General features: G+C 38.4%; 1 protein-coding gene across 3 annotated transcripts in view; it reads right to left on the reverse strand.

Moving 5' to 3' along the window:
• Positions 1 to 25551, reverse strand: part of TEX10 (testis expressed 10) — a 60967-nt gene that overhangs the window by 14943 nt on the left and 20473 nt on the right. For 2 of the 3 annotated variants that reach the window (XM_049830104.1, XM_049830105.1), the window contains exons 8-12: positions 24042 to 24177; positions 18876 to 19051; positions 18178 to 18355; positions 4440 to 4528; positions 3124 to 3257 (exon numbers count right to left, since the gene is read on the reverse strand). In XM_049830104.1, the coding sequence (XP_049686061.1) occupies positions 3124 to 3257; positions 4440 to 4528; positions 18178 to 18355; positions 18876 to 19051; positions 24042 to 24177 (713 nt within the window). The remainder of the gene's footprint in view (positions 1 to 3123; positions 3258 to 4439; positions 4529 to 18177; positions 18356 to 18875; positions 19052 to 24041; positions 24178 to 25551) is intronic. The other variant, XM_049830107.1, reaches the window with a different exon arrangement.

The following is a 25551-nucleotide window of genomic DNA, read 5'->3' on the forward strand; positions in this document are numbered from 1 at the left end:
AAGAGAGAGAGAAGAGATTTATGGATGGTGAAACAAAAGTTCTGTTTTTTCAAGAGGAGATGTTTTCAAAGAATCACAGAATCACTGAAGTTGGAAGGGACACCCTCAAGTTCCTCTAGTACGACACTCCTGCTCAAGCGATGTCAGCTAGAGCAGGTCACTCAGCACTGTGTTCATCCTGGTTGTGAGTACTACCCATAGATAGGAACCATAACATCTCTAGGCTACTTTTTCCAGTGTTTGACCACCCTCACTGTGAAAAAATGTCTCTTGTGTTTAGATAGAACTTCATGTGTTTCAATTTGTGCCCTCTTGTCCTGTCACAGATTACTATGGAGAAGAGACTGTCTCCAACCTTTTCATTCCCTCCCATCAGGTATCTACACACATTGGTAAGATTCCCCCCTGAGCCTTCTCTCATCTAGGCTGAACAGTCCCAGCTCTTTCAGCATCATTTCATATGAAAGATGCTCCAGTATGTCCACATCTCTCTTGTACTAGGGAGCCCAAAACTGGACACAGTACTTCAGATGTGACCTCACCAGTACTGTGTAGAGAAGGAGGATCACCTCTGTTGACCTGCTGGCAACACTCCTCCTCATGCAGCCCAGAACCCTGTTGGGCTTTTTAACCCCCACGAGCATGCATTGCTCGCTTGCGGTCAACTTGTTGTCCACCAGAACCTCGAGGTCCTTTTCTGCAGAGCTGGTCAGCCTCCAGCAGTTATTGGTACCTGAGGCTATTCCTCCCCAGGTGCAGGATTCCGCATTTTCCTTTACTGAACTTCATGAGGTTCTTGTCTGCCCAGTTCTCCAGCCATATCCCTCTGAACATCAGCACAACCATCTGACCCATCACCCAATCCTCCCAGTTTTGTACCATGTGCAAGCTTGCTGAGGTTGCACTTGGTGCTATTGTCCAGGTCATTAACGAAGGTTAGAAAGTACTGGCCCCAGTACTGATCCCTGGGGTACACCACTAGTGACTTGCCTCCAACAGGACTTTGCATCACTGATCACAACCCTCTGGCCTGGCTGTTCAGGCAGTTTTCAATCCACCTCTCCGTCTATTTACCCAAGCCATTCTTTGTCAGTATGTCCACAAGGATGTTATGGGATACAGCACCAAAAACCTCATTCAAGTCAAGATAAATTGCTCTCCCTTCACCCACCAAGTGAGTCACCTTGTTGCAGAAGGCTAACAGGTTGGTTGAGCACAATTTGCCCCTCATAAATCCTTGCTGACTATTCCCAATCACATCCTAAGTGTATCTGATATAAGCCAGCTCACTAGAAACTTTCTCTCCACGATCATGAATATGCTCATGGGGAAAAGCCTCCAATCTCCTCCTCAAGCTCAGAGTCGTTAAGTGGCAGTCCAGGACTCCCTTCTTGTAATAGTCTACAAAATGAAGTGAGTCTAGAAGGTCTCACTGCTCTTCACACAGATTTTTGATGCATGCGACTTTTATTCCTATTCTTGCTTTCATAACTTAATCTCCAGAAAAGACTTCAGGCTGACATAACTGCAGAAGTAGTGCAATGCTCCATGGGATGTTTAAATCCTCTTTCATTACTAACCAAGGATATCCAGCTCTTTGCTTCATGACTGCCATCCACTTCTGAGAACCTGAGAGAGCACCTTAAATCTTTCCCAAGGAAAGGTACTTCAAAAGCAAGTCGCAAATTTCTGAAAATACTGACTCTCCCCTATGGCACCAAAACACTGAAAAGATTGTAGCAGAAGTAAATCAAACTTGTAACCAGGAACCAAAGGCACAAACAAGCTATCTACAATCAAACTACTTCACTGTCCCTAAGTGAAAATAATCCTATTGTGTCGTATCTCAACCAACTTCGCTAGATTTGTGGGATAGAAGCAAAAAGAGGATGGAGAAGACACAAGAGGTGGCATTGTCAGAAACAGGTAAAGTATACATAAATCCTTCAGATGCTGTATGGGATTATGCTAACTCTTTGAGAAGCAAGTAATCCCTCTGGTGCATTCACAGAGGAACAGTTCTGTACAGGACAGGGAGAAAAAGCATTCTAGTTTTTCAGTACTGGAAAAAGGCGTTTTGGTGAGAAAACACTTCCTTACTGCCCAGAAGAGACAAAGCAAAACAAATTAGAAAGTTTAGCTGCTCCAGAGGCCAACTGACTGAAGGCAGGACATCTAAAGACGTGAGTCAGTCACGGTACCAAAGAACAACTTTGCTTAAAATACTTTTCAATACATAATAGCACATATTCAGTATATGCCTCGGACTATCATTAGTTTCCGCAGATTACCATTTAAACTTTATGAATTAGAAGAGAAAAATCACTATACTGCTTTCTTGAACCAAAGACTGCCACAAAACCTCAGAACAAATCATACAGCTAAAAACTTCTATTACACTCTTCTTCCTGTATTCATGACAGAGATTTCATAAATACTGTCAAATTGGCATGTCATTAAAACATGATTTCACACCTTAAAGTGGTTTCTGGTGAGCGAAGCAATAAAAAGAGTTGAGCCAGAATGAAGACTAATGCACCTGTTCCAAATAAAATCTGGTGGCTCAGATCCCTTTAGAACCAAATTATGCTTTCAGCTCTTACGATCTTACAAGCAGGAACTGAATTCACAGTGAAGTTTCTAATCCCAGTAAATTTTGATTAAATAAGTATCAGAAGTTATTCTAAATAATCACCAGTGCCAACTTAATATTACTTCCAAGTTAAAATCTCATCTAATGCAAGTGCTTTTTAATTAACAATGGAATTTACTCTCAAACTCTTTATAATTAGTATTTTTACAATTAATTTAGTTTTGAAGGCCAAAACAGATTGCTGGCCTTAATCTTATTAGTGTTTAAGAATTTTCCAACAAGGCTGCTCGACCCATTTTTTCCATGAGTATTGTTTTGCGCACTACATGTCTCAACATTCACCTTTTAAAGCAGCTTCCTTCAAAATACTATCTGATGGCTGTAGAGAAACGTTGGCTGTTTGACAGCTATTATATTTTTCATTCTTTTTTTCAACTCAACTCACAACAAGATTTAGGCATCTGTGGAAAAGGGATGGAGAGCACTCCGAGTTTGTATGCTGTCATTTAGAATTAGTGTTGATGTATTACCTCTGTCACAGCCCAGTGGTGTAAAAACTGGTCCAGATCAGTTAGGTAAAGACGGACAGGTGAAAGCTGTGTCTGGCTAATGTGTGGTTTTCCTCTAATGCCCTGGAGACTAGTCAGCTCCTCTCTTGAAAACCCTAGAGAAAAAGAAGCAGTACAACAATATCACAAAACAAGCCAAGCAACTGTTCTACTTCAACAGCATCATTGACAAAAACTGCCTTTTATATTACGTCTGCGCAACATTTCTTTGTTGAAAGCTTTTGCTTGGTATTTTAAAATAAGCATATCAAAATCCGAATTCTGACTTCTGAAAGAAAACAAATATATTGGAAAAATCAATGGCTTACCCATTTAAACTATAACGTGGTATAAAAAATACACCCTCTAAGAGGCCAGTGTTATGCTGCTATTTTCAATGTAGGTATCTTTAAAAAGTAATAAGCCAATCACATATAATGCAAGACAGTTCACCATGTGTTCACAGTAACTCAATAACCTAACATAACCTCAGGGTTAAAAAAAAAATAAAATCTGGCTAATTACTTCTAGCCAGGTAGCAGATGTTTTAGTAAAACAGGACTACTGCTCCAAAACAGTCACTTTGGTTTTGCTTTCATTTTCTCAGCTATCAGTACAGTGGTCTCTTCACTGTTTTCAGGAAAAAAGGCAATTTTTGAAACATTAGGAATGACTGAGGTGATGAAGAAAAGACACTTTCTTTTTACCACAGGACAAGTTACTGGAAGATATTTCTCAGTAATATTATGCCATTTTAACCACTGTAATTTCCCAAAGTTGCATCACCACAGAATACAACTATTTTTATATCTGAGTAAGAATATAGTAGCAGAAGTAATTCCGTTCACATGCTGACCTTGGGCAGCTCACTTCAACATACTTTGATTACTTTATTCTGATGGAATGTTTTTAATAGCGTAAGCAGTCCACCAGAAATCCCAGAGGCGCTCATTTATATTGTTACGAGCCAATAAAAGGCATTTACTTAAATCTAGAAAAAAAATTCTTGTTCACGTCATATGCTGAATTTAGGTTTTCCTCATACTTTCCAAAGGAAGTTGCTAGAATGAAAAGAAAGTATGCCACTTGGGCTAAATATTTGCGAAGTGTAAAAATAGGGTGTCAAAAATCAGATCAAAAGAAAAAAGGGTATATCTCATCTCAAAAATATGTAACAAGATTAGAATTACTTTCAGGAGGCACTCAGTACACCATTTATTCTCAATTAAATCCAGTAACTGACTATCAAAACAAATTTCATTTTGTTAATTCTGAATTATGACATTCACATGGATTACCTATAAGGGTTGAAAACAAGAAGCTGAAATAGTCCACATCATTCACAGAATTATCCTGCACTTGGCACTTCCAGCCTGCAAAGGATGATCTGCACAAAACCAACAGCAGATAGTTTATTAAAAACCATATAATTAAGAATTCACAACCTACCTGCACAATACAATCAATTAGCATGACTAAATTGTTAATTTTAGCACTCCTGTTTCTAACCGCTGTTGTTAGAATAGCATTTTAAATAGCTTCAAAACCAGAACTTGCTCTTTTTGAGACAAGTAATATTGAACTTTGTACCCCTACATGGGCTTAGTTTGTTAAGTTGATTAAATTACTGAGATAGCAACTTTTCATCAATACCGGTATAACCTTTAATACAGTGACGACAGCCAACACACAGTAAATTAAATTAGTTTTATTTCCCTTATTTGGTAAAAGTTACTATATTACAAAGCTGGGCTGTATTTTTCATTATATCCACTACTTTTAATACAGCTCTTTACATGAACAATAGATCCCATTTAAAAGCAGTCTCAGCATCTATTTTAGAGTAGCTAAAGCTATTAAACACAGACCTATATTAAAAACTTGTTTTGCGATTTAGAACGCAAGAAGGAGCAATACGCAAAGACAGGAGCAAACCCATTATCAAAGCTGCCTGACACTTCCCTTTTTAGGGGCAATCTGTGAGAAGTGGAGCACCAGCCTACTTTTGTTTCTCAAATTAGAAGCCATACATGCTTGCGGAAACTTGCAGCAAGCAAACACCGCTGACCACGTAATGGTAGTGTCTTGACCATGTATCAGTGCAGAACCAGGAGAAAGCCACGAGCTGGGAACAAGTACATCTCACACATGCTTTCTTAAAAAGGCTGCAGCTCAGACCTAAACCACATTATGCAAAATGCATATTATTCAAATTTACTTGTATGCTGCTCTTGGCACTTGCACTGTAGACTATGGATCTTTGCTGTAAGAGATTGCTGCTTTCTGCTCTTACAATCTTGCAAAATTTCAGAGCTTTCAAATGCAATTTTCCAAGCCAACTATCTGCCTCAGATCACTTTTTTCCTAATTTCTCTCTGCTAACAGCCAAAATGGCTTAGCTCATGGGTAACAAAATTCTGGAAAGCTTGTTTTTCAGAAATTTTTTTACAGCTCCATGTTTTGGGAGCAAAAATATCAAATTTGGAATACCTTTGTGCCAGGCATATACATTTTGCCACCCCATGAAAATCCATCCACAGTATCTCAGCATCACAAAAATGACAGCTAGAATATGCACGTGTCTGGAGCTACTCAAAAAGAAAGCAAAAAAAAAAAGAAAGGAATTTCAGAATTTCTTTAAACTAAAGAAAAAATTCAGGATTTAATCAGACTACCATGTAGGATAATTAATGGGGGGGGAGGAGAGATAAAAAAGCAAATCACAGCTAGGTGAGAAAGAACAAACAAAGGCTTTATTAAATAAAGCTCCCACTTCACACTGTATTCTTAATGGCAGAGCCTTATTTCCAGGTATATTTCAGGCTACCTAGTGACTTTGTGGTGCTGGCAGCTTTTGGTTCTCCTCTGAGGCCAGGCTTGCTGCTTCCTTTTCTTAACCTGTAGTCTCTCAATCTCTCTCCATTCGTAAGGCTGCCGCTTGGCTGCCAACGCTGAGTTCTCCAAAGACAAACCCCTTGGCCATGGCCAGTAGTCTTTTCCCAGGAGAAAGGAGAATTTCTTCCCTCCTCCCGAGGAGGTCCCAGTCCGACTCATTACAGCATCAAAGAGATTTCACACATCCTCAACTAAATCAGCAAGAGGTCTTGCAACATATTTCCCCAGAGATTCTACGTAAGGTGAATATTCACACAAGAATTAGATCCATATATCAGAAGACAGCCCATATCCTGTTCAGTGTGGGGGAAGAAGCTGCCTGAATCTAATGCAGAGGGACCATGGGTCAGACTTGAGGTCACTCACTATACGAAAATAAGCACTGGGGAGCATGAAGAGAGATTCAGGAGAATTTAGGACTTACTGGACACAGAAATTCAAACTGTGATGCAATCACTGAGCAAAATGGTGGGAATGCAAGAGGCTGGAAGAGATACATCAGATGATAAGCTGCAAATGGAATTGGGGAAATGTGAAAATAAAAAAATCTTGGATAGGAAGACAGAAAACACGGAAAGAACTTGTGATAAGCCCAAATTCAGCAACTAGGGACTTGTGTGACAAAGCTAGTCAGAATCTGGTTTAAAATAATAAAATATGAAAATATTTTTCCATGCAACAGTTAGCAGATGTGTCAAATTCCTCATAATAGGACCAGCGGATGCAAGAATTTTACGTGAACTCCAGAAAAGACTGAACAAAAACTCAGATTCACTGCAGGCTAGCAAACACATCAACTGCAATAGGTTCAGGAGATCCCTTGACATGAAAAAGGATTCTGAAGCTTATTGCTAAGTGTCTGGAAATTTTTCAAACACTTCAGCAGTTTTGTTTTTCTACCCACATCTGACTATCTGCACACGCGCAAAGCAGGACAAGCATTTTAAGCATCCTAACAGCAGGCCAAGCTAAGTGCCACTGTTGTAGACCTAAGAGGAAGCAGAATCATTGCTGTTCTCCCCTGGGAACATGGAGGCAGGGTAAGACACAAACCCTTGATAGAGCTATTAAATAGTTAAGACTCATCCACAAGAAGAGCTAGTGACACACACACGCACACAAAACCAAGATCCCCAAATTCAGCTGCAGACTACTTTTTTAAAAAAGGAGAAAGCTATTACATACATGAAAGAAGCATCAATGTTAGAAGACCATTAATGTTACAAATAAGCTAGCATTCAATTTAGAAAGTGAAGAGAAAGTTGCTCATAGTCTTCTGCTTGTCTTCTTTGTACATATGCCTTAGAGTATGATAATATTATGTGTCATATTTTCTCTAAAAAAATCTATGTCTCATTCAAATCATGGATGAAAGGAGCGGTCAGGATTATGCAATGAAAGATAACACAGCCTGACCTGTTCCTGCTTTATTGCAACATCCATAATGGGCACAGTGTATGAGGCATGATATGGTTAAAAAAGGAAGAAGAAAGGATTAGCTCACAAATACAGGTAAACAAATAGGTTTTAGGCATTATACTGGATCACCCTCCTGTCTATCACAAAGGTTCTACGAGATGCTAGACAAACACTTTTTAAAATTTGAGGACAGGAAGTCAGTGGTAACACATTTCTCCAAGAATCATCAGATGAAGTATTAATTTACTTTCAGAATAGAAAAAAATCCCTACATTATTCATAGCAGAGGCCTCTCTCATCCCTTCTTTTTGCTAGTTATCACTAGCCCTGCAACAGTTCAACAGTGAGTAAAGGACTAGAAGGGCAGTAACAGCTGTGGAGCGACATAGCTTCATGTATCTTAAAGAGCAGCACATAGACCCATCTGATCGCTACTGCTCCATTTGCACTTACAGTGAAATTAAGTCAATCCTTTGGTTTCAAGATAGAAAATGCTAAATATTCTGAAAAAATCAGTGCCCAAATGCTTCATGCTGAATTCCTAAAGTGAGCAGGTACTTCTATGTACTTCTGTCTACACCTTTTCCTTGCCTCAGTTCCTCATCTGTAAGTTGGGAGAAATATCACCTCCTCATCTCCTACAGCTGTGAAAATAACACAAAATTCCATGTGCAGAGGGAATCACTTTGTTTTCCAAGTGGGACATACTACAACAGACAAAACATGGAGCCTTCTACTGAAGTGACAGGGACAAAGCGTAACATTATGCGAACACTCCTCCAGTGAGCATGATGCCCTCAATACAGAACATAGAATGGAAAAATAACATGACATCATGTAATCAAAGACTAGATAAGAATCTCACAGATACATCATAACAAATTAAGACAAAGACCTTGTCTGAAATGTCTTTCTAATATAACAAATACAAGCAGAACACCATTACAGCACAGAAGAAGTTTGTTTAAATACAAATCTGACCAGCTGTCAACGCCTCAATTACCTTAGAACCCATATGTCTAACATAGTTAAAACTGCTCAATTTTGAGGTTTGCATTAAAGGAAATCAGGAGTAAGATAAAGAACACAGAACAAAAGAAATTTAACTCTAGAACCAATGATGCACTACACATACATTACAAGTTATTTCAAAAATCTTAGTTTAATATATTAAGACTTCCATAATTAATTAAAAACTATGTACACTTTTAATCTATGTTTTCAAGATGCTTGTAAATTACAGGCTAGACATTTAAAACTAAAAAAAATATCTGATTTGTAGGTGGAAGAGAGATAATATGCATATTATAACCTCCCTTTTTTGAATAAATTTTTACTCACAATGGGAACCTGTTATCAAATTGCATATGAGTGAGACCTCTCCAGTCAGCTAGTCCAAACCCACATTAACTATGATGAATTACATGTTGTAATTTTCATAAGGTTACCTGCTCTCCATAAGAATCTCCCTACTGAGGTTTAGAATTGTACCTTTAGGTAACCTGCTCTGCATGCCAAATGGTATTAAAATAAAAGCTGAATCTAATGAACAAAAATCACTGCTTCTCTTACCTTTAGCATAGCAAATATTTCTCAGACACAGCAACTGTGCAATGCATTCCTTTTATCACTTGCTGCTAACTTTTCTTTTAACTTCAGATGGACCTCACTGCTTTTGTTCCCACTGTTGTTATTTTCAGGTTGAGCTATATCACACAGTTGCAATATAACACAACTGCAGTTTGCGCACAAGTGGTTATTTCTCAACTACAGACTATTATCTTTATGCTTCCTGATCTAAACTAGCTACCGCGTGATTTCTGGTTCAGGTTTAAGGTTTTGACTTACATAGTCATAAGGAGTCTTTGGGTAATTTAGAGGTCTTTGGTAGAAGAACTCTGATGAACCTTGCTGCAGTCATTTTAGACATTATCCTTCCACTTGTCCTCCTGTAAAACACACTGCTCAAACTCCGACTCAGACAGCAAGTTTTGCTTGGAATTTGGGTTAGTCTTTTTATTTTTGTTGTTGAGCAATAAAATTTAAAAAAGTATAATGAATCTCAAAACCCCCTGCGTTCAGTCTTCAAGTATTTTTAAAGTAAAACAAGAAAAAGCGAATGCAAGATCCACAGTTCTTCTGAGGCATTGATACTATCACCCTTTTGTTCATAAACGTGAGGGTTACAGAACTCAAGAAATGCAAGACCAAGGGTCTGGATTTTCCATTCAAGGAAATGAAAATTCAATTCTTTCACCTTCCATGAAAGTGCTTCCACTGCCTAATAGAGAATACTCCAGCACAGGGTGTTCCTGAAGCTTTGCAGAATTCTTTAAACATTTGCAAAAGAATAGCTTGAGAAACCTAACTGTGGTAGGTGTTCCCATTTTAAATTTATCAACCATTGATCACAGATTTAAACCAAGGCTTCCCACAATTGTTTCTTTAATTCTAGGTTATAAAATCATTTTAGAATGAGTTTTCCCCCACTGTAGGCATGTACTTGCACTACTGTAAAATATGTTCTTTTAAAACACTAAAAAGCCCTGTGCCAATATTTATCTCAGCTTTGGCATAGTTTATTGCTGTTTAGCTTTAATGAAAAATAATTTCTGTCAAATTGAAATGCAACTGCTTGCAACTGCAATAAAGTATAAACTGTGTTACACTGTTAATGAGTATCAGCACCCTCCGTTTTCATACTAGTTCTTGAAGAGACAGGAAACAGACTGTCACAAACTGATGTTGAAATTGTTAAAATAAATAAATAAATAAAATTGAATCTGAATATTTCTCCAACCCTGTACCCATCTCATCACTCACAGTATCCTAGCTCCAGGTAGCACAAGTCCTGAACATAAACTCAGAGAGCAAGTGAAGAGCTTTTATCTTCCTTCTCCTCTAACAGGTTACCATATGTAGGCAATGGTTTGTTAGTGTGTGTTTTCTGTTTTAACTTTCATTATCTCTTTGGAAGGATCAAGTGTTTCCATTTGAAGCTGTAGCAAAATACAACAAAAATCTGCAAGGAATTACCAGGGATTTGGGGAAAAATATGAACCCTATTTTAAGAAAACAACAATTTGAGCTACACATTGTTAAAAGTAAGCCTGTCAGCCACTCATTTGCTCCGTGGTTGCAAAGGTTGCCTGAAGAAAAGAATTGCTTACACATTATAAATGAGAGCACAAATCGGAAGAAACATTCACTAATGAGCAAACGGCATTTACTGACTGGTGCATCTGTAAGTGCAGCAACAGAATTCTTTTCCCCTTTGTTAGGAATATCAAACTACAAACAACCACCTGAGGACAAATTTAGAGGGCCATATCCCTAAACACGAGCTTAGCCGTCTCCCTCTCTCAAGTCCTAAACCTTTACATAACAGTGAGCAAGGAAAAGGAAATTTGCTGACCAGATGTGGATGAAGAAATGCACCGTAACCTATCCCAGGATCCAATTCTCAAGAACTACGGATCCTTTCTGATCTTGCAGCAAGGAAAACATATCAATCTTTTACCCTTCATCCTCACTGGCACCCAGTCAGGGAAATGCCAGCATTTTGAAAGCACGCTCTTCTTTTTAGTTTATATTCCATAGTGCCTTAAGCATTCTTGTTACCTTTTTAATACTTTCCCTCTTCATTTTTGCTTCTGAGGGGTGTGAAAATATAGCCAGAAAAATCACTTTGCAGTGAACACACACCTTACTATTCTTACATTTTTCTTAGCAACACATTTATAATTACTATACCTTTCTATACATGTGTGCTTTTCAACATATTCTCCGAGGTGTATTGACTTTCCATTTTACCATTTGTAATGACTTGATTTTTTTTTTTTTTTTTAAGAACTTAGCTTATTGTGGTGAAATTTTGATTTTATTTAGGTCTTCCTTTTTTAAAAACAATATACTGTTCTGAAATCTTTCCTACACTTCATTTGTATGAGAATTACTGTCTTCAATTGCTCTATCAGTGGTGTTATTCACAATAATGGGTCACAATATCCTCTCCAGCTTGCAAATACTTTTTGGGAATATAATGTTTTTCTTTTTCTTGTCTACAATAATGCATTCAATAAGTCTTTAAAGCAGTAGTAAATAGGCTCTTCATTACCTACATTTTGCGTTCTCACTGTGCCTCCTCAAAGGCTGCAGATCACATAACTAGGATGGCTGAAGTAAAAGTAGTATTTACTTACAAGGGAAATACCTATAGAAAACTTTAAACTCTATTATGACTCTAAAACATCTCTGGGTAATATATTTGGAGACATAGAATTTTACACCTTATACCAAACAGATGTTGAAAAGTCCATCCCAGTTCTTTCCAAACACCGGATTCCTGAGGATAGCAGGAACCAACAAGCATGCCAGGCTGCTTGATGAGACGCCAGCTGAGCTCCCTCATTACTGTTTGGAAAGCAACTGAATATTTAAAAGGCACCACCACCTCTTAAGGAAGAGTCCATTTACAGTTACAACACGCAGAATGCAAGTTACGCCCAGAGTTATCTCAAACCTGTGAAGACTAGGAACTCCCACACAATTTATGTCTCACTGGGAGAGAGCACTCAGCTTTTATTTATATGGTCCTCACCCTTCTTTTCTACAGCTACAGAAACAACAACTCTTCGCAAGACTCCAGCAGGCAAAGACCCCACAAGAATAAGAAATGGCTGTTTGAAGCCATTGGAGATCTCATTTATGGACACTCTACTTCAAGAGAGAAATGCTACAAATTAACTCCCATTGTTTTTTATCTAGGCAGTGAAATATTATCTGTCCAATTCTCTATTACAGCAAAATAATTTCCAGACACACTGTTCCAATGCATAAAAAGTTCTAAAAAGCCGTAACTATTATGCATAAGTAACGCACATAAATAAATTGCATTTATGTAATTACACTGAATAAAGGCACATAAATAAATTGCATTTATGTGATTATGCTGAATAGGTTTTCCTTATTTGTATCTCAAAACACGTTAAGAGGAGACAGAGAACTTTTCCTGTGAAGTCGGCAATCTAACTTCCCAGTTTATATATTTGACCACAATCTCATAATCTGCATGTCTTAATCCATATTTCATAGAATAGAATACATCACAGTAAGTACTCAGATTACATATTAATCATCTTAAGTATCCTCTTATACAAAAGAGAAGGAAAGAAAAAAAATGTGTTTGCAAGAATATCTGCCATTCAATTGCCACAAACTCACTAAGTAGCAGCAACCAAAAAACATTGAGCCTGACAAATGGTGATAAATGGTGCTCCTCTGCAACTGCTACAGTTCATATTTCGGTACGTAAACTGCAGACCTCCCTTTTGTCACACAAACAAGACAATCTACCATATACAAGACGGTGAGCTTACAACATTTAATACATTTCCATATTTGACAAGAAGATTTGCCTCAAAGCCAGTCTTCCAAAAAGTACTCAAAAAATAAGCATGTGCCTCACTGTCCTTTAAAAACCATTCTGAAGCAGCCAATCTGCCCTACAAAGGTAGTAAGTAAGCATAGAGGGATTACACCAAAAATTCTTTCCAGCTCTACCTATAACACTGCTAAAATTTATTACTTTAGTCCCTACTAGACAATCAATGATTACTACATTTCTTCACTTCCTGGAGAGAATTGTCTACCTGTCCCTATCCACATCCTTAAGGAATCACCAGAACTCCACCGCTGAGATGAAGCATTTCAGACCAAAGGTCCTCTCATGCCAAACATTACATATTCCCACCCAACACTTAAACCATTCATCTTTAATTAGCAGAGAACTACTATCTGATTATTTACCAGTTATTCCAATAAATCATGAATTAAAAATATTGAAGTTAATTCTTTTAGAAGTGTGGCATGCTGCATCATTGATACATCTTAATGTGTCAATCTAAGTACTACTACCCAAAGACCACAGAAAAACCCATCCAGTAGATTCGATGCAGGGACGTTCTAAAATAGTTCCCACACCCTTCCATTTGTCTCTGTAAATTCAAGCTCATCAGAGGCTTAAATCTCCTTCCAAGAAGCTGCTACTTCTCATTTCTCGCAGCCTGAAGTCACAGATTGTTCACTCATGTTGCTCCACACCCTTCCTCACCTGTTTGTGTATGGACAGGAGTGGGGAGAAAGATTTATACTTCAAAACCCTGGCATGGTTCCATCTCTCAGAACCCTACCTGCCTGGATTTATTAAAGTTACTTACATCTCAGGTCCCACACAGTAGGCACAAGGCAGGCACTGGAGAGCAACATGGAAACTAAGCCAAGACAACACCTTCTGTCCCTCAGCTTCACCTGAAACTCACCAGCTGTAGCTGTCCCAGTGACCCAAACAGCAGCAACATCTGTTTATTGGCACAGAGATCAATTAGTCTAATTCTGGCCATGTTCATACCAGCATCCAAAATGGGGTGGCTGCATTTCAGCTTTCTTTTCAGAACAGTCCTTGGCCTGTGCTAACTGGTAAAGCTTCAGCAAATATAGACCAAAAGCATGTCAGGAACCATCCTAATAACTTAACAGTATAGATAATCACTGTCCCGGGCTCAGAAACCTTCCCATTATATATGGAAATACTGTCAACATCATCTTCATTCTCAGCACATGGAGCCCACCCTGGCTCAGTTAATGGGCTCCTGCAGACCACCTGGCTATTCATTTCACCGTTGCAAAAATAAGAACTGGGAACTATTGAATGTCTTCAAAATTCATTTCTAATCAACAAAAAAACCCTAGAAGTTAACATGCAATAATTATAATTTAATGTTACTGCCTGATATCATCACAGGGCTGTGGTTTAAGCCATCTGGATACATTTACTATCTACTGTTATAGTTTACATACACAAAAAAGCTATGACTTCCTTGAGTTTATAATGATTGTTCCTGGAATAACTGCAACAGTCTTATTATCATCCATATGTACTCTCATCAAATCCACCTTAACATAGCTTCTCCCTGGCAAATATACATGGGTATGTACGTGCATTCTCAGATGCATGTAAAAATGTACATGCTTTGCCAGTCAAAAATAATGTAGAAATAAAGGCTTCTGAAGAAATTAAGAACAATTACCAAATACAGCAGTGAGTCTCTGATGCTCCTGAATGCTATTTAAAGCATGACAGATAAGCAGGTGGCATAGAAGAAAGGAAATTTATAAAAATTCCCCCCCTCACCAAATAGAACGTGAATGTACTGGAAGAAAAACAGTGCCATCTACTGACAACATCGGCTGTACTCATAAATGATGTCTCCCGACAGACTGATTTGTATCAGTTTCTCTATGCAAAACTATCATTATCTAAAACTACAGAAAGTGTCCCATGAACCACATTGTGGCACAGAACTGTGAAATTATATACATTTTGTTATAGTACCATTCATTGCAAAAACTTGTGCAATAAACTTTGCATAACCAATTTGTTAATCAAACCTGTTTGTTGTTAAAATATATTGATCTCTACAACTTAGTAATTAAGCTGTTTTTAACCACACTAACTTATTAGACAATAAGCACAGCAACAATTGTAGAAACTAGATATTGAGCTAAGTAAGCAGGATGTGCCTGTCTTGATTACCTTATCGTATAACTCCTCAAGAGCAGTTTTCTGAGAAAATAAGGAACTGGTCCCAGAAACCAGGCAAGGCCGATTCCGTGGCTTGGACAGATAAACTTGAGGGAGTGTCCTCTTGGAACTAACTGTAATACCCCTTGGAACTAATTGTAATACGAAGCAGGAATAGGTCATGAATATGTATAGGCGTACCGGGAAATTCCATACATATGTAACACTTAACTGTTTAACTGTGAAACACGTTACCATATCAGGTGCATGCCCTCCGTGGAGCGGAGACTCCCCGGCCGCCCAGCGCTGTTTTGCCTGCTTGATTGCTTGCTTCAATAAACCTTGATTGTATTATACACGGGCTGGTGTACAAATTTTCGTTGTAACTTATAACAACTTGCATGTTTAACTCTGAGCGTCACAAGAGCTGTAAATGATTACCAGAAGTTATCCAGTCCCTCCACTTCCTTCAAGGCTTTACCTCTGCCATACGTGATATACTTTTGTCCAGCCTGATTTTAAGTATCTCCAGTGAAGTATATTCATACCCCCTTCCTACACAGCCTATTCCAGTATGTATCTCTGCTTTTAGAAAATTTTGCTAGCACTCAAACCAAACGTTTTTCTAAGATTTAAGGTCTATATTTCTAATCCTATTAAAACCGCATTCTCCCATTCCTTTTCAACAGCCTTTTACACACATGGTTCCCCCTCCTTCCCAGCCTTATTTGCCTAACAATTCCAGTTTGTCAGTCATTCTGTATTATCACAATTTGCAGACTATCATTCTTCGTCTCTCCTTTAAACTCAATCCAGTTTGTCCACATCATTATCTAAAAGCAAGCCACAAAACTGGACACAATAATCCAGCTTGGCTTTTCTGATAAGAGATGGAAAATTAGTTCATGTATCCTGTGTGCAATGACAGGTTATGAAGCTTGTAATGCCCAGCTAACGTTAGTGTCTAGCAAACCTACTACTGTTTCCTTAACTGTACAACATCTTTTCCAAAGAAAAAGATACATCACACTCTTCTGATCTTGTGAAGTTACTTATCTCCCTATCTTTGCATGCCTAAATTGCCAAAGCAACTTTTTTTTTTTTTTTTGGACATCCCCCTCAGCAGCCACTAACATTTCTGACATCACCTCGGTTCTCTAATTCTTTAAGGCATCCTAGGATGAAGTTTTTAGGATAAAAATGTCTATGGTTGTGACAAGGAAAAAAAAAAGTAGTTTTTCACAAAATCGATTTCACATATTAAGAAGCTGAACCACAGCTAAAAAATGTGTCATCAACATGCCCTTTAAAACTTGTACGAGTTTTTAAGTTGGCTATATGGGTGAGACCATGTTCTCAAAGCTGCTGCATTCGCTTTGTCCATAAAAGACTCATTTTAATCTTTCCAAGGACTTGCAATGTGTTCAGATGTGTTTCTAAAGAAAACTGACCAAGATCCTGGTTTTAACACTGATTCCTCTCAATGAAGTGAGAATAGCCTTATCAAAAAAAACAAAACACCCCCCAGAACCCTAACGCTTAATCAAGAGCAATCTCTTTTCCAAGTTTCATCAAAACTTGCAATCTTCCAGAAAGAAGGACTGTTAGGGCTTATCAATACAAGAAACCACACTAGTATAACTACATAAGTACTTTTTTTTTTTCATCTAGTTATTTCAGATTGACTTCTTGGTTAAGTAATCCACAATCTTTGAATCCAACTTAGTTTAAAACATGTTCCAAATGCCATATATTAAAATCAAAAGACTTTCTTTGCCCCTCAAAAATGAGAAGTTGTTTCTCCTCCTCTGTTGTCAGGATGTAACCTACTTTTGGCAAGCGCACCACCCTCCAGCTGTCTCTTGCATCTTCTGCCAAAAGGATCAAATGCTCACAGTCCACCTGCAGCTTTCTGATAATCTTCAGAAAACAGTTATACTATTACTATAAAAATCTCCCACACTGAAAATCCGATAAAATCTAACAACAAAATAAGCACCTGAGTGCTTATTACTGACCTTAGTTCTTAAAATGACTGTCTTTGAATTGGTTATGGTTTGTCACTGAATTTCCAGTATACAGCAGAGAACTTTTCTGTTTTAAAAAATAAAATTTGAGGTCCACCTTCCCAAAACTAGACAGAATTTCATTTTTATAGCGATAATACATTATATATGGGATATTGTAAATTTTGTCACCATCACTTCATATGTTAGTCACCTTATTCTCGTTATACGCCTAGTATGAACAGGTCTGTACCTGACAGTACCTTGTGTTGCGTCATATTTCAATAAAAAAGTTTACGTTTCAAAAAGCATTAAAAAAAGCATTATAAGCATAAGTCATGTAAGTTTAATTCCTGCTTATTTATCCCATGTTCAACAGTACTGAGCAATGGAGAAAAGCAAATACATTTTTTCCAGAAGCAGCAAAGCAAAACACCCTTGTGAAATCCCAGCAAGCCTTCCACTCACTTCAGTGGAACAGCAGCCTCTCTCCCCGACTTCACAGGCAAACTTACCCTCTTTCAAGCCAGGACAAAACCAAAAAGAGCATGAATAATTTCTAACAAGACACTTAAATAGCCAAATCACAGTTAGTAGGCAAGCATGGGAATTATAGGAAAAGCTAGTTTTAAAACTCTGAAAAGAAGCAGAACATGAGAATACACACCGGTTGGTTATTTTTCGCTACAAACAGTGTTGGGTCAAAGTATTTACAAGGAAAAGCTGCAATAAGTGGCAGAACAAAGACCACCGGTGATGATGTTCCGAGTAGAGGGTGCTCTATACCATGTAGCCTTACAGGTAACCGAAACGATTTTGTTATCAAGCATTGGAGAAAAATCGGTCAGTGTAAAGACAGAGTCGAAGTGAAAGGCTAGGAGTAAAGTTCGACGGAGGCATCAACTTTCTCCATGGTGCCAATTCTTGCACGCTCTGTTGATATTTTTTTTTTGTGCAAACCAGCAGCAAAGTTCACGCTTAACGAATAAACGTTCATGCTTGGGTTTTGTTGGTTTGGGTTGTTTTTTTTTGTGGCATTTTTTTGTTCGGTAGTTTTGGGGGGTTTTTTTGGTGGTTGTTTTTTGTTGTTGTTTTTTTGTTACAGCCAACTAAAACACACATTCACCGTTGTACCTCATGTGCAGTATCCCGATGAGCGTGGCGGCCAGCTCGGAGGACATCCTGCCCATGATGCAGCAGCGGCTGAGGCAGGCGAGCAGGCTGGCAGGCAGGCAGGGCAGAAAGTACACCAGCTGCACCAGCCGCCGTTGGGCCTCCGCCGGCAGCAGGACCAGGGTTCCATCTAGCGGATCTACCGGCACACAGAGAGGGAATCAACACGCTAACATTCCAGTTAGTTCTTAAAAGACATGCACACACACACAAAAACTGTCGCGGTTTGTCACGATTCCGCAGGGTGAGCGTCTAGCATGACAACCCTGCAGGGACCCCGCTCTTCTCTAACTAATCTTGTTTAGCGAAGAGCTTCAGCACCCGCTGAAGGGAGGACAATGTAATTAACTGAACAGGGCAGGGGACGAAGAGAAGCAATAGTACCAAAAGCATATTTCACAACAACTGAAAAGCTTCTACTCTGTCAGATTAAAGTCCTGCTAACTTGAACTAAAGTTTTTTATCTTTTTACTAGCCTTTAGGAAATGACACGCATAGTTCATTTCAACCTTTATTAGGAGGGACTGAACCAACCCCCACCCCTGCCCCCCACACACAGACTTTACCTTCACCTAGGAAACACCAGGATTTTCCAGGTATTGCAACTTCCCTGCCAAGTGATGCACAGAATTCATTATGCTGTACTGTAAAAGTCTTACCATATATTCGAGCAGCAGTGGCTTGTAAATTTTGTAATAATTCCTTGTTCGAACGAGAAGCAGCAGAGTGAATTATGTCAATCAGCTGATTCGAAAGCTCAGGGTTTCTCAAGCCAAGCAAAGCAAGTTGCTGAGGTAAACCAGCCAACCAACAAGATAGAACTTTACTTCGACTTCTAAAGGAAGAGAGAAAATTAGGTGGGGAAGAAAAAAAAAACCATAACAAAACAACAAAAAACCCCACAAACTTAGTCTTTACAGTCTTGACTAAGTTGCTTTAATGTCAGGTACAATTAAATTGCAATAAACTGCAATACTGTGATGTGCGAAGAATATTTCACCGGAAGATCTGAGCACATTGGTGTGCTACTACAGATACATCAGAAGTATTTATTTGATCTGTAGGTTTTGCACAGCATATTTTCAATTTTTTCAGAAAGTATTTGTGTGAACTGACCATATGCTGGCAAAGCAACATTTCCATTTATCATTAGTTTTATCAGTTTGTATTTAATGAGTTATGAGTCAGGCTAAAAGACATGAGACTACTACACCCTCGATACCACTGAACCCCCCCCAATCAAGCTACTATTCTTTACATCGCACTTTCAAATTCAATTCTACCTTTGCTGACATCTTGCTTGTCAATTCTGATACCTCTTAAAGCAGAATGAAAAACTACAACTGGTGGCACACAGCAAACAAACTTATTAACAAAGCATATTGCATGAGACACTCTCCCCTTGTCCATGCAGTCACTCGTCACAGAAGGCTATCATGTCGGTAAAGTGTGATTTGCTCTCATATACATGCTAGCTTGCTCCCCATTACCTGCTTGTCCTTTACGTGTTCACATATTAATTCCAAGCAAAGGCCTGCATGACCTTTCCAGGGACCGACCCAAGGCTCATCAGCCTGGAACTCCCCAGATTTTCTTCAAGATGGGTTAACAGCAGTCTTTCTCCAGTCATACAGAACCTCCCAGTCACTATGGCTTTTCATGGCTGACAAACAGCCATCTCACTTTCACGAGACAACTTCCTCGGCACCCTCAGGTATATCCCTGCATATCTATCTGGCCCATGCATTTCACTACATTCAGCTGATCTGATTCTTCACTTGCCAATTTAAAGAGGTTTTTTTACACAAGATCTTACTTGCTCTGCAGGAATGTCTAGCTTTCTATTGACCTTACCCAGAGCCTCAAGCAAGCACAACTGAGGTGTTTTGGCCAAATCAAACGTGAGAGGAAGGAATCCGTAACTTAGGTTGCCCCTGCAGCTCTTAAAATTTGGGCTTTCTTGAGCATAAGTAACTACAAATAAAGTCAACTGAATGAGGTATCAAATGATCTTGTTCAAAGATTACAGTACTTCCATGTATCTTCTGCTACACCTTACTATCTTTAAAAATTACACTTGCTTTTTTTCCCCAAAAAAACTTAGTACACAGGCAGCATATAGAAGGAGAAAGATCAATAACAGGATTATTGTTTGCAACTGCCTGGTTGAATTTTACATTAAAAAAATCCTGTTAGTTGCTAACTGCACCAATTTTTGCTTTGTACAAATACATCTCTTCCCTCTTCTACCATTCCCTCAGGTAATCCAAGTCTTCTGGTTTATTTCTCAACTCCTCTGTTCAGGTAATGCTTCTGAACTATACATCACCAGAAAGTTTCTATCGGCATGCTCCTGCTTTGTCTGCCAGTCATTAATGATAACATGAAGTTTAGCTTTAAGAGAGTTCCAAGGAACTGTGTAAGCAGACTCTCTCCAGTTTTACCACTCCCACTGTTGTCACCTATGTACCGTATCTCACTGTATACACACACACTCCTATTCTTTAAGTGAGATGCCATCTTTTATACCAAATCCAGATTGCATTACCTGCCTCTAAAGGTAATAGCCAAAGTTCTTACTATCTGCATTTTCACATATCAATTTTCTCAAGTCTCTGGAGTAAAATTTTCCTCATCCTCCTCTTTTGCATTCATTTGACAGCATTCAGCTCAATTTTGTTTACAGCACTGATGTTTCCGTATCTGAGGGCTCTGACCATCCCTTATGTTTGACATGAATTATAATAATCGTTATTGAAAAATGTGACAAGACATTATTTATATTGAACGACAACCTGAATTAATCCCAATTTCAGACCCACTTCCTTTACCCTATAGTGTGATGGTTAAGAAGCTTTTGCTATTTTCCCATCCTATGAAAAAAATAATTCAGCTTGACATTTAGGAATAGCTATTTCTAACCTGCTTGTCAGAAAACTAGGAATGAAACCAGTCTGCTTATCAATTCTTTTTTTCCCATTCTCTGCAAGTGCCATTTACCATAAACACCCCCTAAAAGTTGGTCAGGAAACAGCAAAAAAACTTGGACAAGCTCTTCCCTAGCCTAAGACTAATTTTCATTTGTATTTATGTCTTGATTCTCCAGACCTCCTTCCCTATTCCAATCAATTAGCCTGTTCATACTTCAGGAAACTTGACTAAGTAGGTTTTTTCTTTCCTTTAAACGTCTTTGGTACTGAGCTTTAAAACTTGACAACTTCCATTATAGATCTGCTTTTATTTAACCTTTCTAGTTCAAACTGAAACAATCTTATAGAACAATCTGCCCTTTTTTGGGCTAAAATTTCTATGGCACCCTGGTGTATCAAATCAAGTATCATTTATAAACCAAAAGCATTTCAGCTTACTACTAAAGTGATGATTACATGAAAGAATCTGTCAAGTGTAAATCAGGAAGCTCAAAGTAGGTCTTTGAAGGTTGTTGACACAAGAACAGCATAATGATGATGAAAATTATTTCATTTTCAAAAGACCTGACAAAATCCCTCATAAAAAACTTTTTAAGGAAACAAAGTATCCATAACATAAGAGGGAAGGTCCTTGCATAGAGAGATTAATTGTGTTTAACAGTAGGAGAAGCCTGGAGAAGAGACAAGTGAAGTGAGTTAGAGGTAGGCTCAACAGAGGTCTCAAATCACTCGACATGCAAATGGTGGATGGGAATAAAACGTTTGCTTTCTCTTCTCACAGAAGAAGTAGGTGCTGGTATCAAATGAAGCTAGAAGGAGCCAGGATCAAAACAAACAGAAGAAAGTTGGTCTTCAGACAGCTGAGCTTTGTCACTCCTTGCTAGAGGATGCTGCAGTTGCTCCTGATTTAGACCAGTCCAAGGAATGACCAGAAAAGCTCATGGAAAAGGCATCCACTGAGTGATACTAAACACACAGAAGCTCTGCACAGTGAGGAAGTACAGGCTTCAAATGGTTGAAAGCTTAGAGTATCATGGAAAAGTAATTCTTGCCTTTTTCCTATGTGCCATCTCACACAGGTCAGTCTTTAAGGCAGGCTGTGAGGCTAAATAGCCTTTTTAGTCTCTACAAGTATATATATGCATATGTGTGTGCGTATACACACATGCTGTGAGACTATGCATATGTGTGCAATTAGAGGTGAAGATAACTAACATCAAGACCAAAATATTAATTCTGAACCTTGTAATATATCAACCAAGTTTTCTTTCACAGGGCAACAATAGGCCAAAAGCTCCTACCTAGCCTTTGAATCAGATACACCTAAAAAATAAACAGCTTCACTTAAATGTCCGTGGAAAATGTTTCAACATGAATTCTGCTCCTTAGACTGCTCTTTACAAGCTTCTGAGAAAAAAAAGGAAAAAAATTAGGAGAGCAGAGGAGGCCTGAAGGAGATATGACATCAAACTGAATGGAATAACATGAATGTCATCCAGGATCTACTGTGCAGTCCACATCTTCAAGAAATGGAAAAAAAACCCTAACCAACAAAACACTTGTTTTTAAAGGAAAGAAATGGATCAGTACAGTACACAAACATTATGTCATCTTAAAATGTCTTGTCAGACATAAGTGCAATTATCCTTTTTGCAAAGAATTTTTTACATTTCCTTCTTCTGTTACTAAAAATGTCATAATTCCACATAGAAGACTAAAAGGAACAGCAGGAAAACTACTGCTATTTGTGTTGTCTAAAAATAGAAAGTTAAAGCTTTCTAGATAGTTAGATGATCACATGAAACTGGATGAGATGCTCAAGACTTCCAGGTAAGTACAGAAAACAGCAGTTATGTAACCTTGGGGAAATTAGTCAGTATGAAAAAGATCTTTTTCACTCTGGGTGAAAAGGAAAATAGGATATTCCCAAGCCTTTTTGCTGTCTATCTTTCAAACTCCCTATACTACTTAGAATGTTCATAAGGTAGTGTTAGATATTTCTGGCTGTAGATCTAGTTACATGTACTCAGGCATTACCATAGCATAAGATTTAACAAAGTAAAGGAGGTGCAGAAGAGCACAATTTTCCCAAAGCTTGACTCTGCTAGTGGATGCTAGTACTTCTGGGGGCCCTGAGGTTTGACTTTTACCCATGACATCTGTTCCTGCTACTAGGTATGATCTTATGTCCCTTTGCAGTTCTCAAACAAGGTAGGATTGATGCAGACTGATCTGTGTTAAAGGATTTTACATAGCTGGAACCAGACAAGTTGGCTGAAAAATACCTTCTGGAAAAGTTAAGACTTGGAGATAATTTGGACAAATCTTATGACAAAAAAGTGTAGTAACAGCAATATATCCTCTTACTTGAAGCAAGTCAGATATCTAATAGATGCATGAAACTGGGAACTCAAAAGGACAAGAACATTTTCTTAAACCCAGTCTCTTTAGAATCATGCACCCAAAACAACAGAAGAATACTTTTCTTAAAGAAAGTAAGTACAAAAGGCTAGACAGGCACTACCAGAACCACCAAAGGCATTATGTCACAAGTCCATGACCTCAGGCTGAAGTAATGGAAATGCTCCATAGCTATACCTGCACAACCTTGACACATCTACTGACTACCACACAGCCAATGAGCTTGCAGCAGTGTACTTGAAGTTAAATTTTAAATCATTAAGATCTTAATCTACTACTTATATTAAAAAAAAGACAACTAAGCTAATAAGTATCTCAATCTCACAGAGAACCTAAACTTTCAAATTTCAGTGACACCGCGCCAAAACAGACTCAGAATGAAGTTTTATAACATCTACAAAAAAATTCAGTATTCTTACTTCTCAAATAAATATACTATGTTGAAATGAAAAAGAATATGCAAATGTTTTTTACCTGATTCTTTGAGTCCTCAAATCTTCTTTTAGGTAAACTCTGCTAAAAAATTTCAAAAGCAACGTACGAACCGGAAAGAGGAGATTCCTTTGCTGATATAGTGTATATACTGCTTTTATCAAGGGTTCTGTTGCCACTAGAAGGAAAATACATAAAAATCTGAAGTTGTGGTGCTTAATCTTCTGATTTTATACATACACACACACTCACACAGAAGAGCTATAATCTGTATCTGCAACTACCTACATTTAACTCCACAGGGAAGTACCAAAATGTTTTAAAACTACTGGGTAGACTTCTAAACCATTGAGACACCACCTTCGTGTGTAGCTTGTGAAAGAGCCACACAAAAGAATAGCGACAACACGCATGTGAAAATTTCAGAACTTCGTGAAAACAAGGCAGTGTACAGGTCACGAGGTAGCTGAGAACCAATAAATTCCTGCTTTCCACAGCTGTCTTCCACATCCTTTTCCCCTAGTGCAGCAGCCTGATACCAATCTTCTCTTTTACTCCTCACCTATGCTCCCCCAAACCTCACTGTCAGAGTGCCTTCAGTTCTCTCTATACTAGCCCTTTCTCCCTGCCACACACACCAGCCTCATCAGCTCTCCATGTCTGTGAACCAGCTGGCTCCAAATCACATTTGCTAATTAACCAGAAAATACATACCTCAAGAGGCCACCGGCAAGCCACTGCAAAGAGAACTGCTAAACTCCACTGCAACTTTTCCTTCTCTGAAGCTCTCATCCGCTATGCATTATCATCAGACTTAAAACAATCACGAAAGTTCTATCCTTATGACAAAGTTGGCTAAAACCAGCCAGCAAGTGCAGAAGTTTGTATAGTAGACTGAGAAACAAACCAAACATTTTCTTTGGAAACCAGATTAAACCACTGGATGTAAAAATCAGCAAAGCATAGAAAAATACCTGAATTCAGAGAAGACAAGGCTGGAAAGAATGGGGAAGCATCTGAAAATTTAAGAGATATATGAAGGGTATGAGACCTGACTCAATTTGTCTCAGAAAAGCCTGGGGCCCCAATGAATTCACCGCTGTCAAGACATACTTAGGTAGCAGCAATCACTTCCCTATCTTCACAAACCAAGACTGGGAAAACTTTGTCTTTCCATCCAGGTGTACAGAGCAGTCTTAATAAATTACGTATTCAAGAACGGATACAATTTTGTGTTCCACACTGAACAGAGCTACTGCTGCCCACATAGACAAGAATGTTCCACGCTAAAAATGATTCTGGATCCAGTCAGGGGCTGGTCTTCATCAGCAAAACTCTTACCAGGGAACATATTTAAGTTATTGTATCGAGGCTCTCATGAAAAGACACACTATAAAAAGCACCTGAAATGGCATGGTCATACTCAAGCATAATGCAGGGAGCCATTTAGATGTTGAAAGCTAACATATTTGTCAACAGAAAAATACATTTTAGTTAAAATCAATTCTAAAGTTCTTTTCATTGCATCAGGAACATCAACCCACTCAATCCA

The sequence above is a fragment of the Accipiter gentilis genome, chromosome 27 (genome assembly GCF_929443795.1).
Source record: "Accipiter gentilis chromosome 27, bAccGen1.1, whole genome shotgun sequence".
Taxonomy (NCBI): Eukaryota; Metazoa; Chordata; class Aves; order Accipitriformes; family Accipitridae; genus Astur; species Astur gentilis.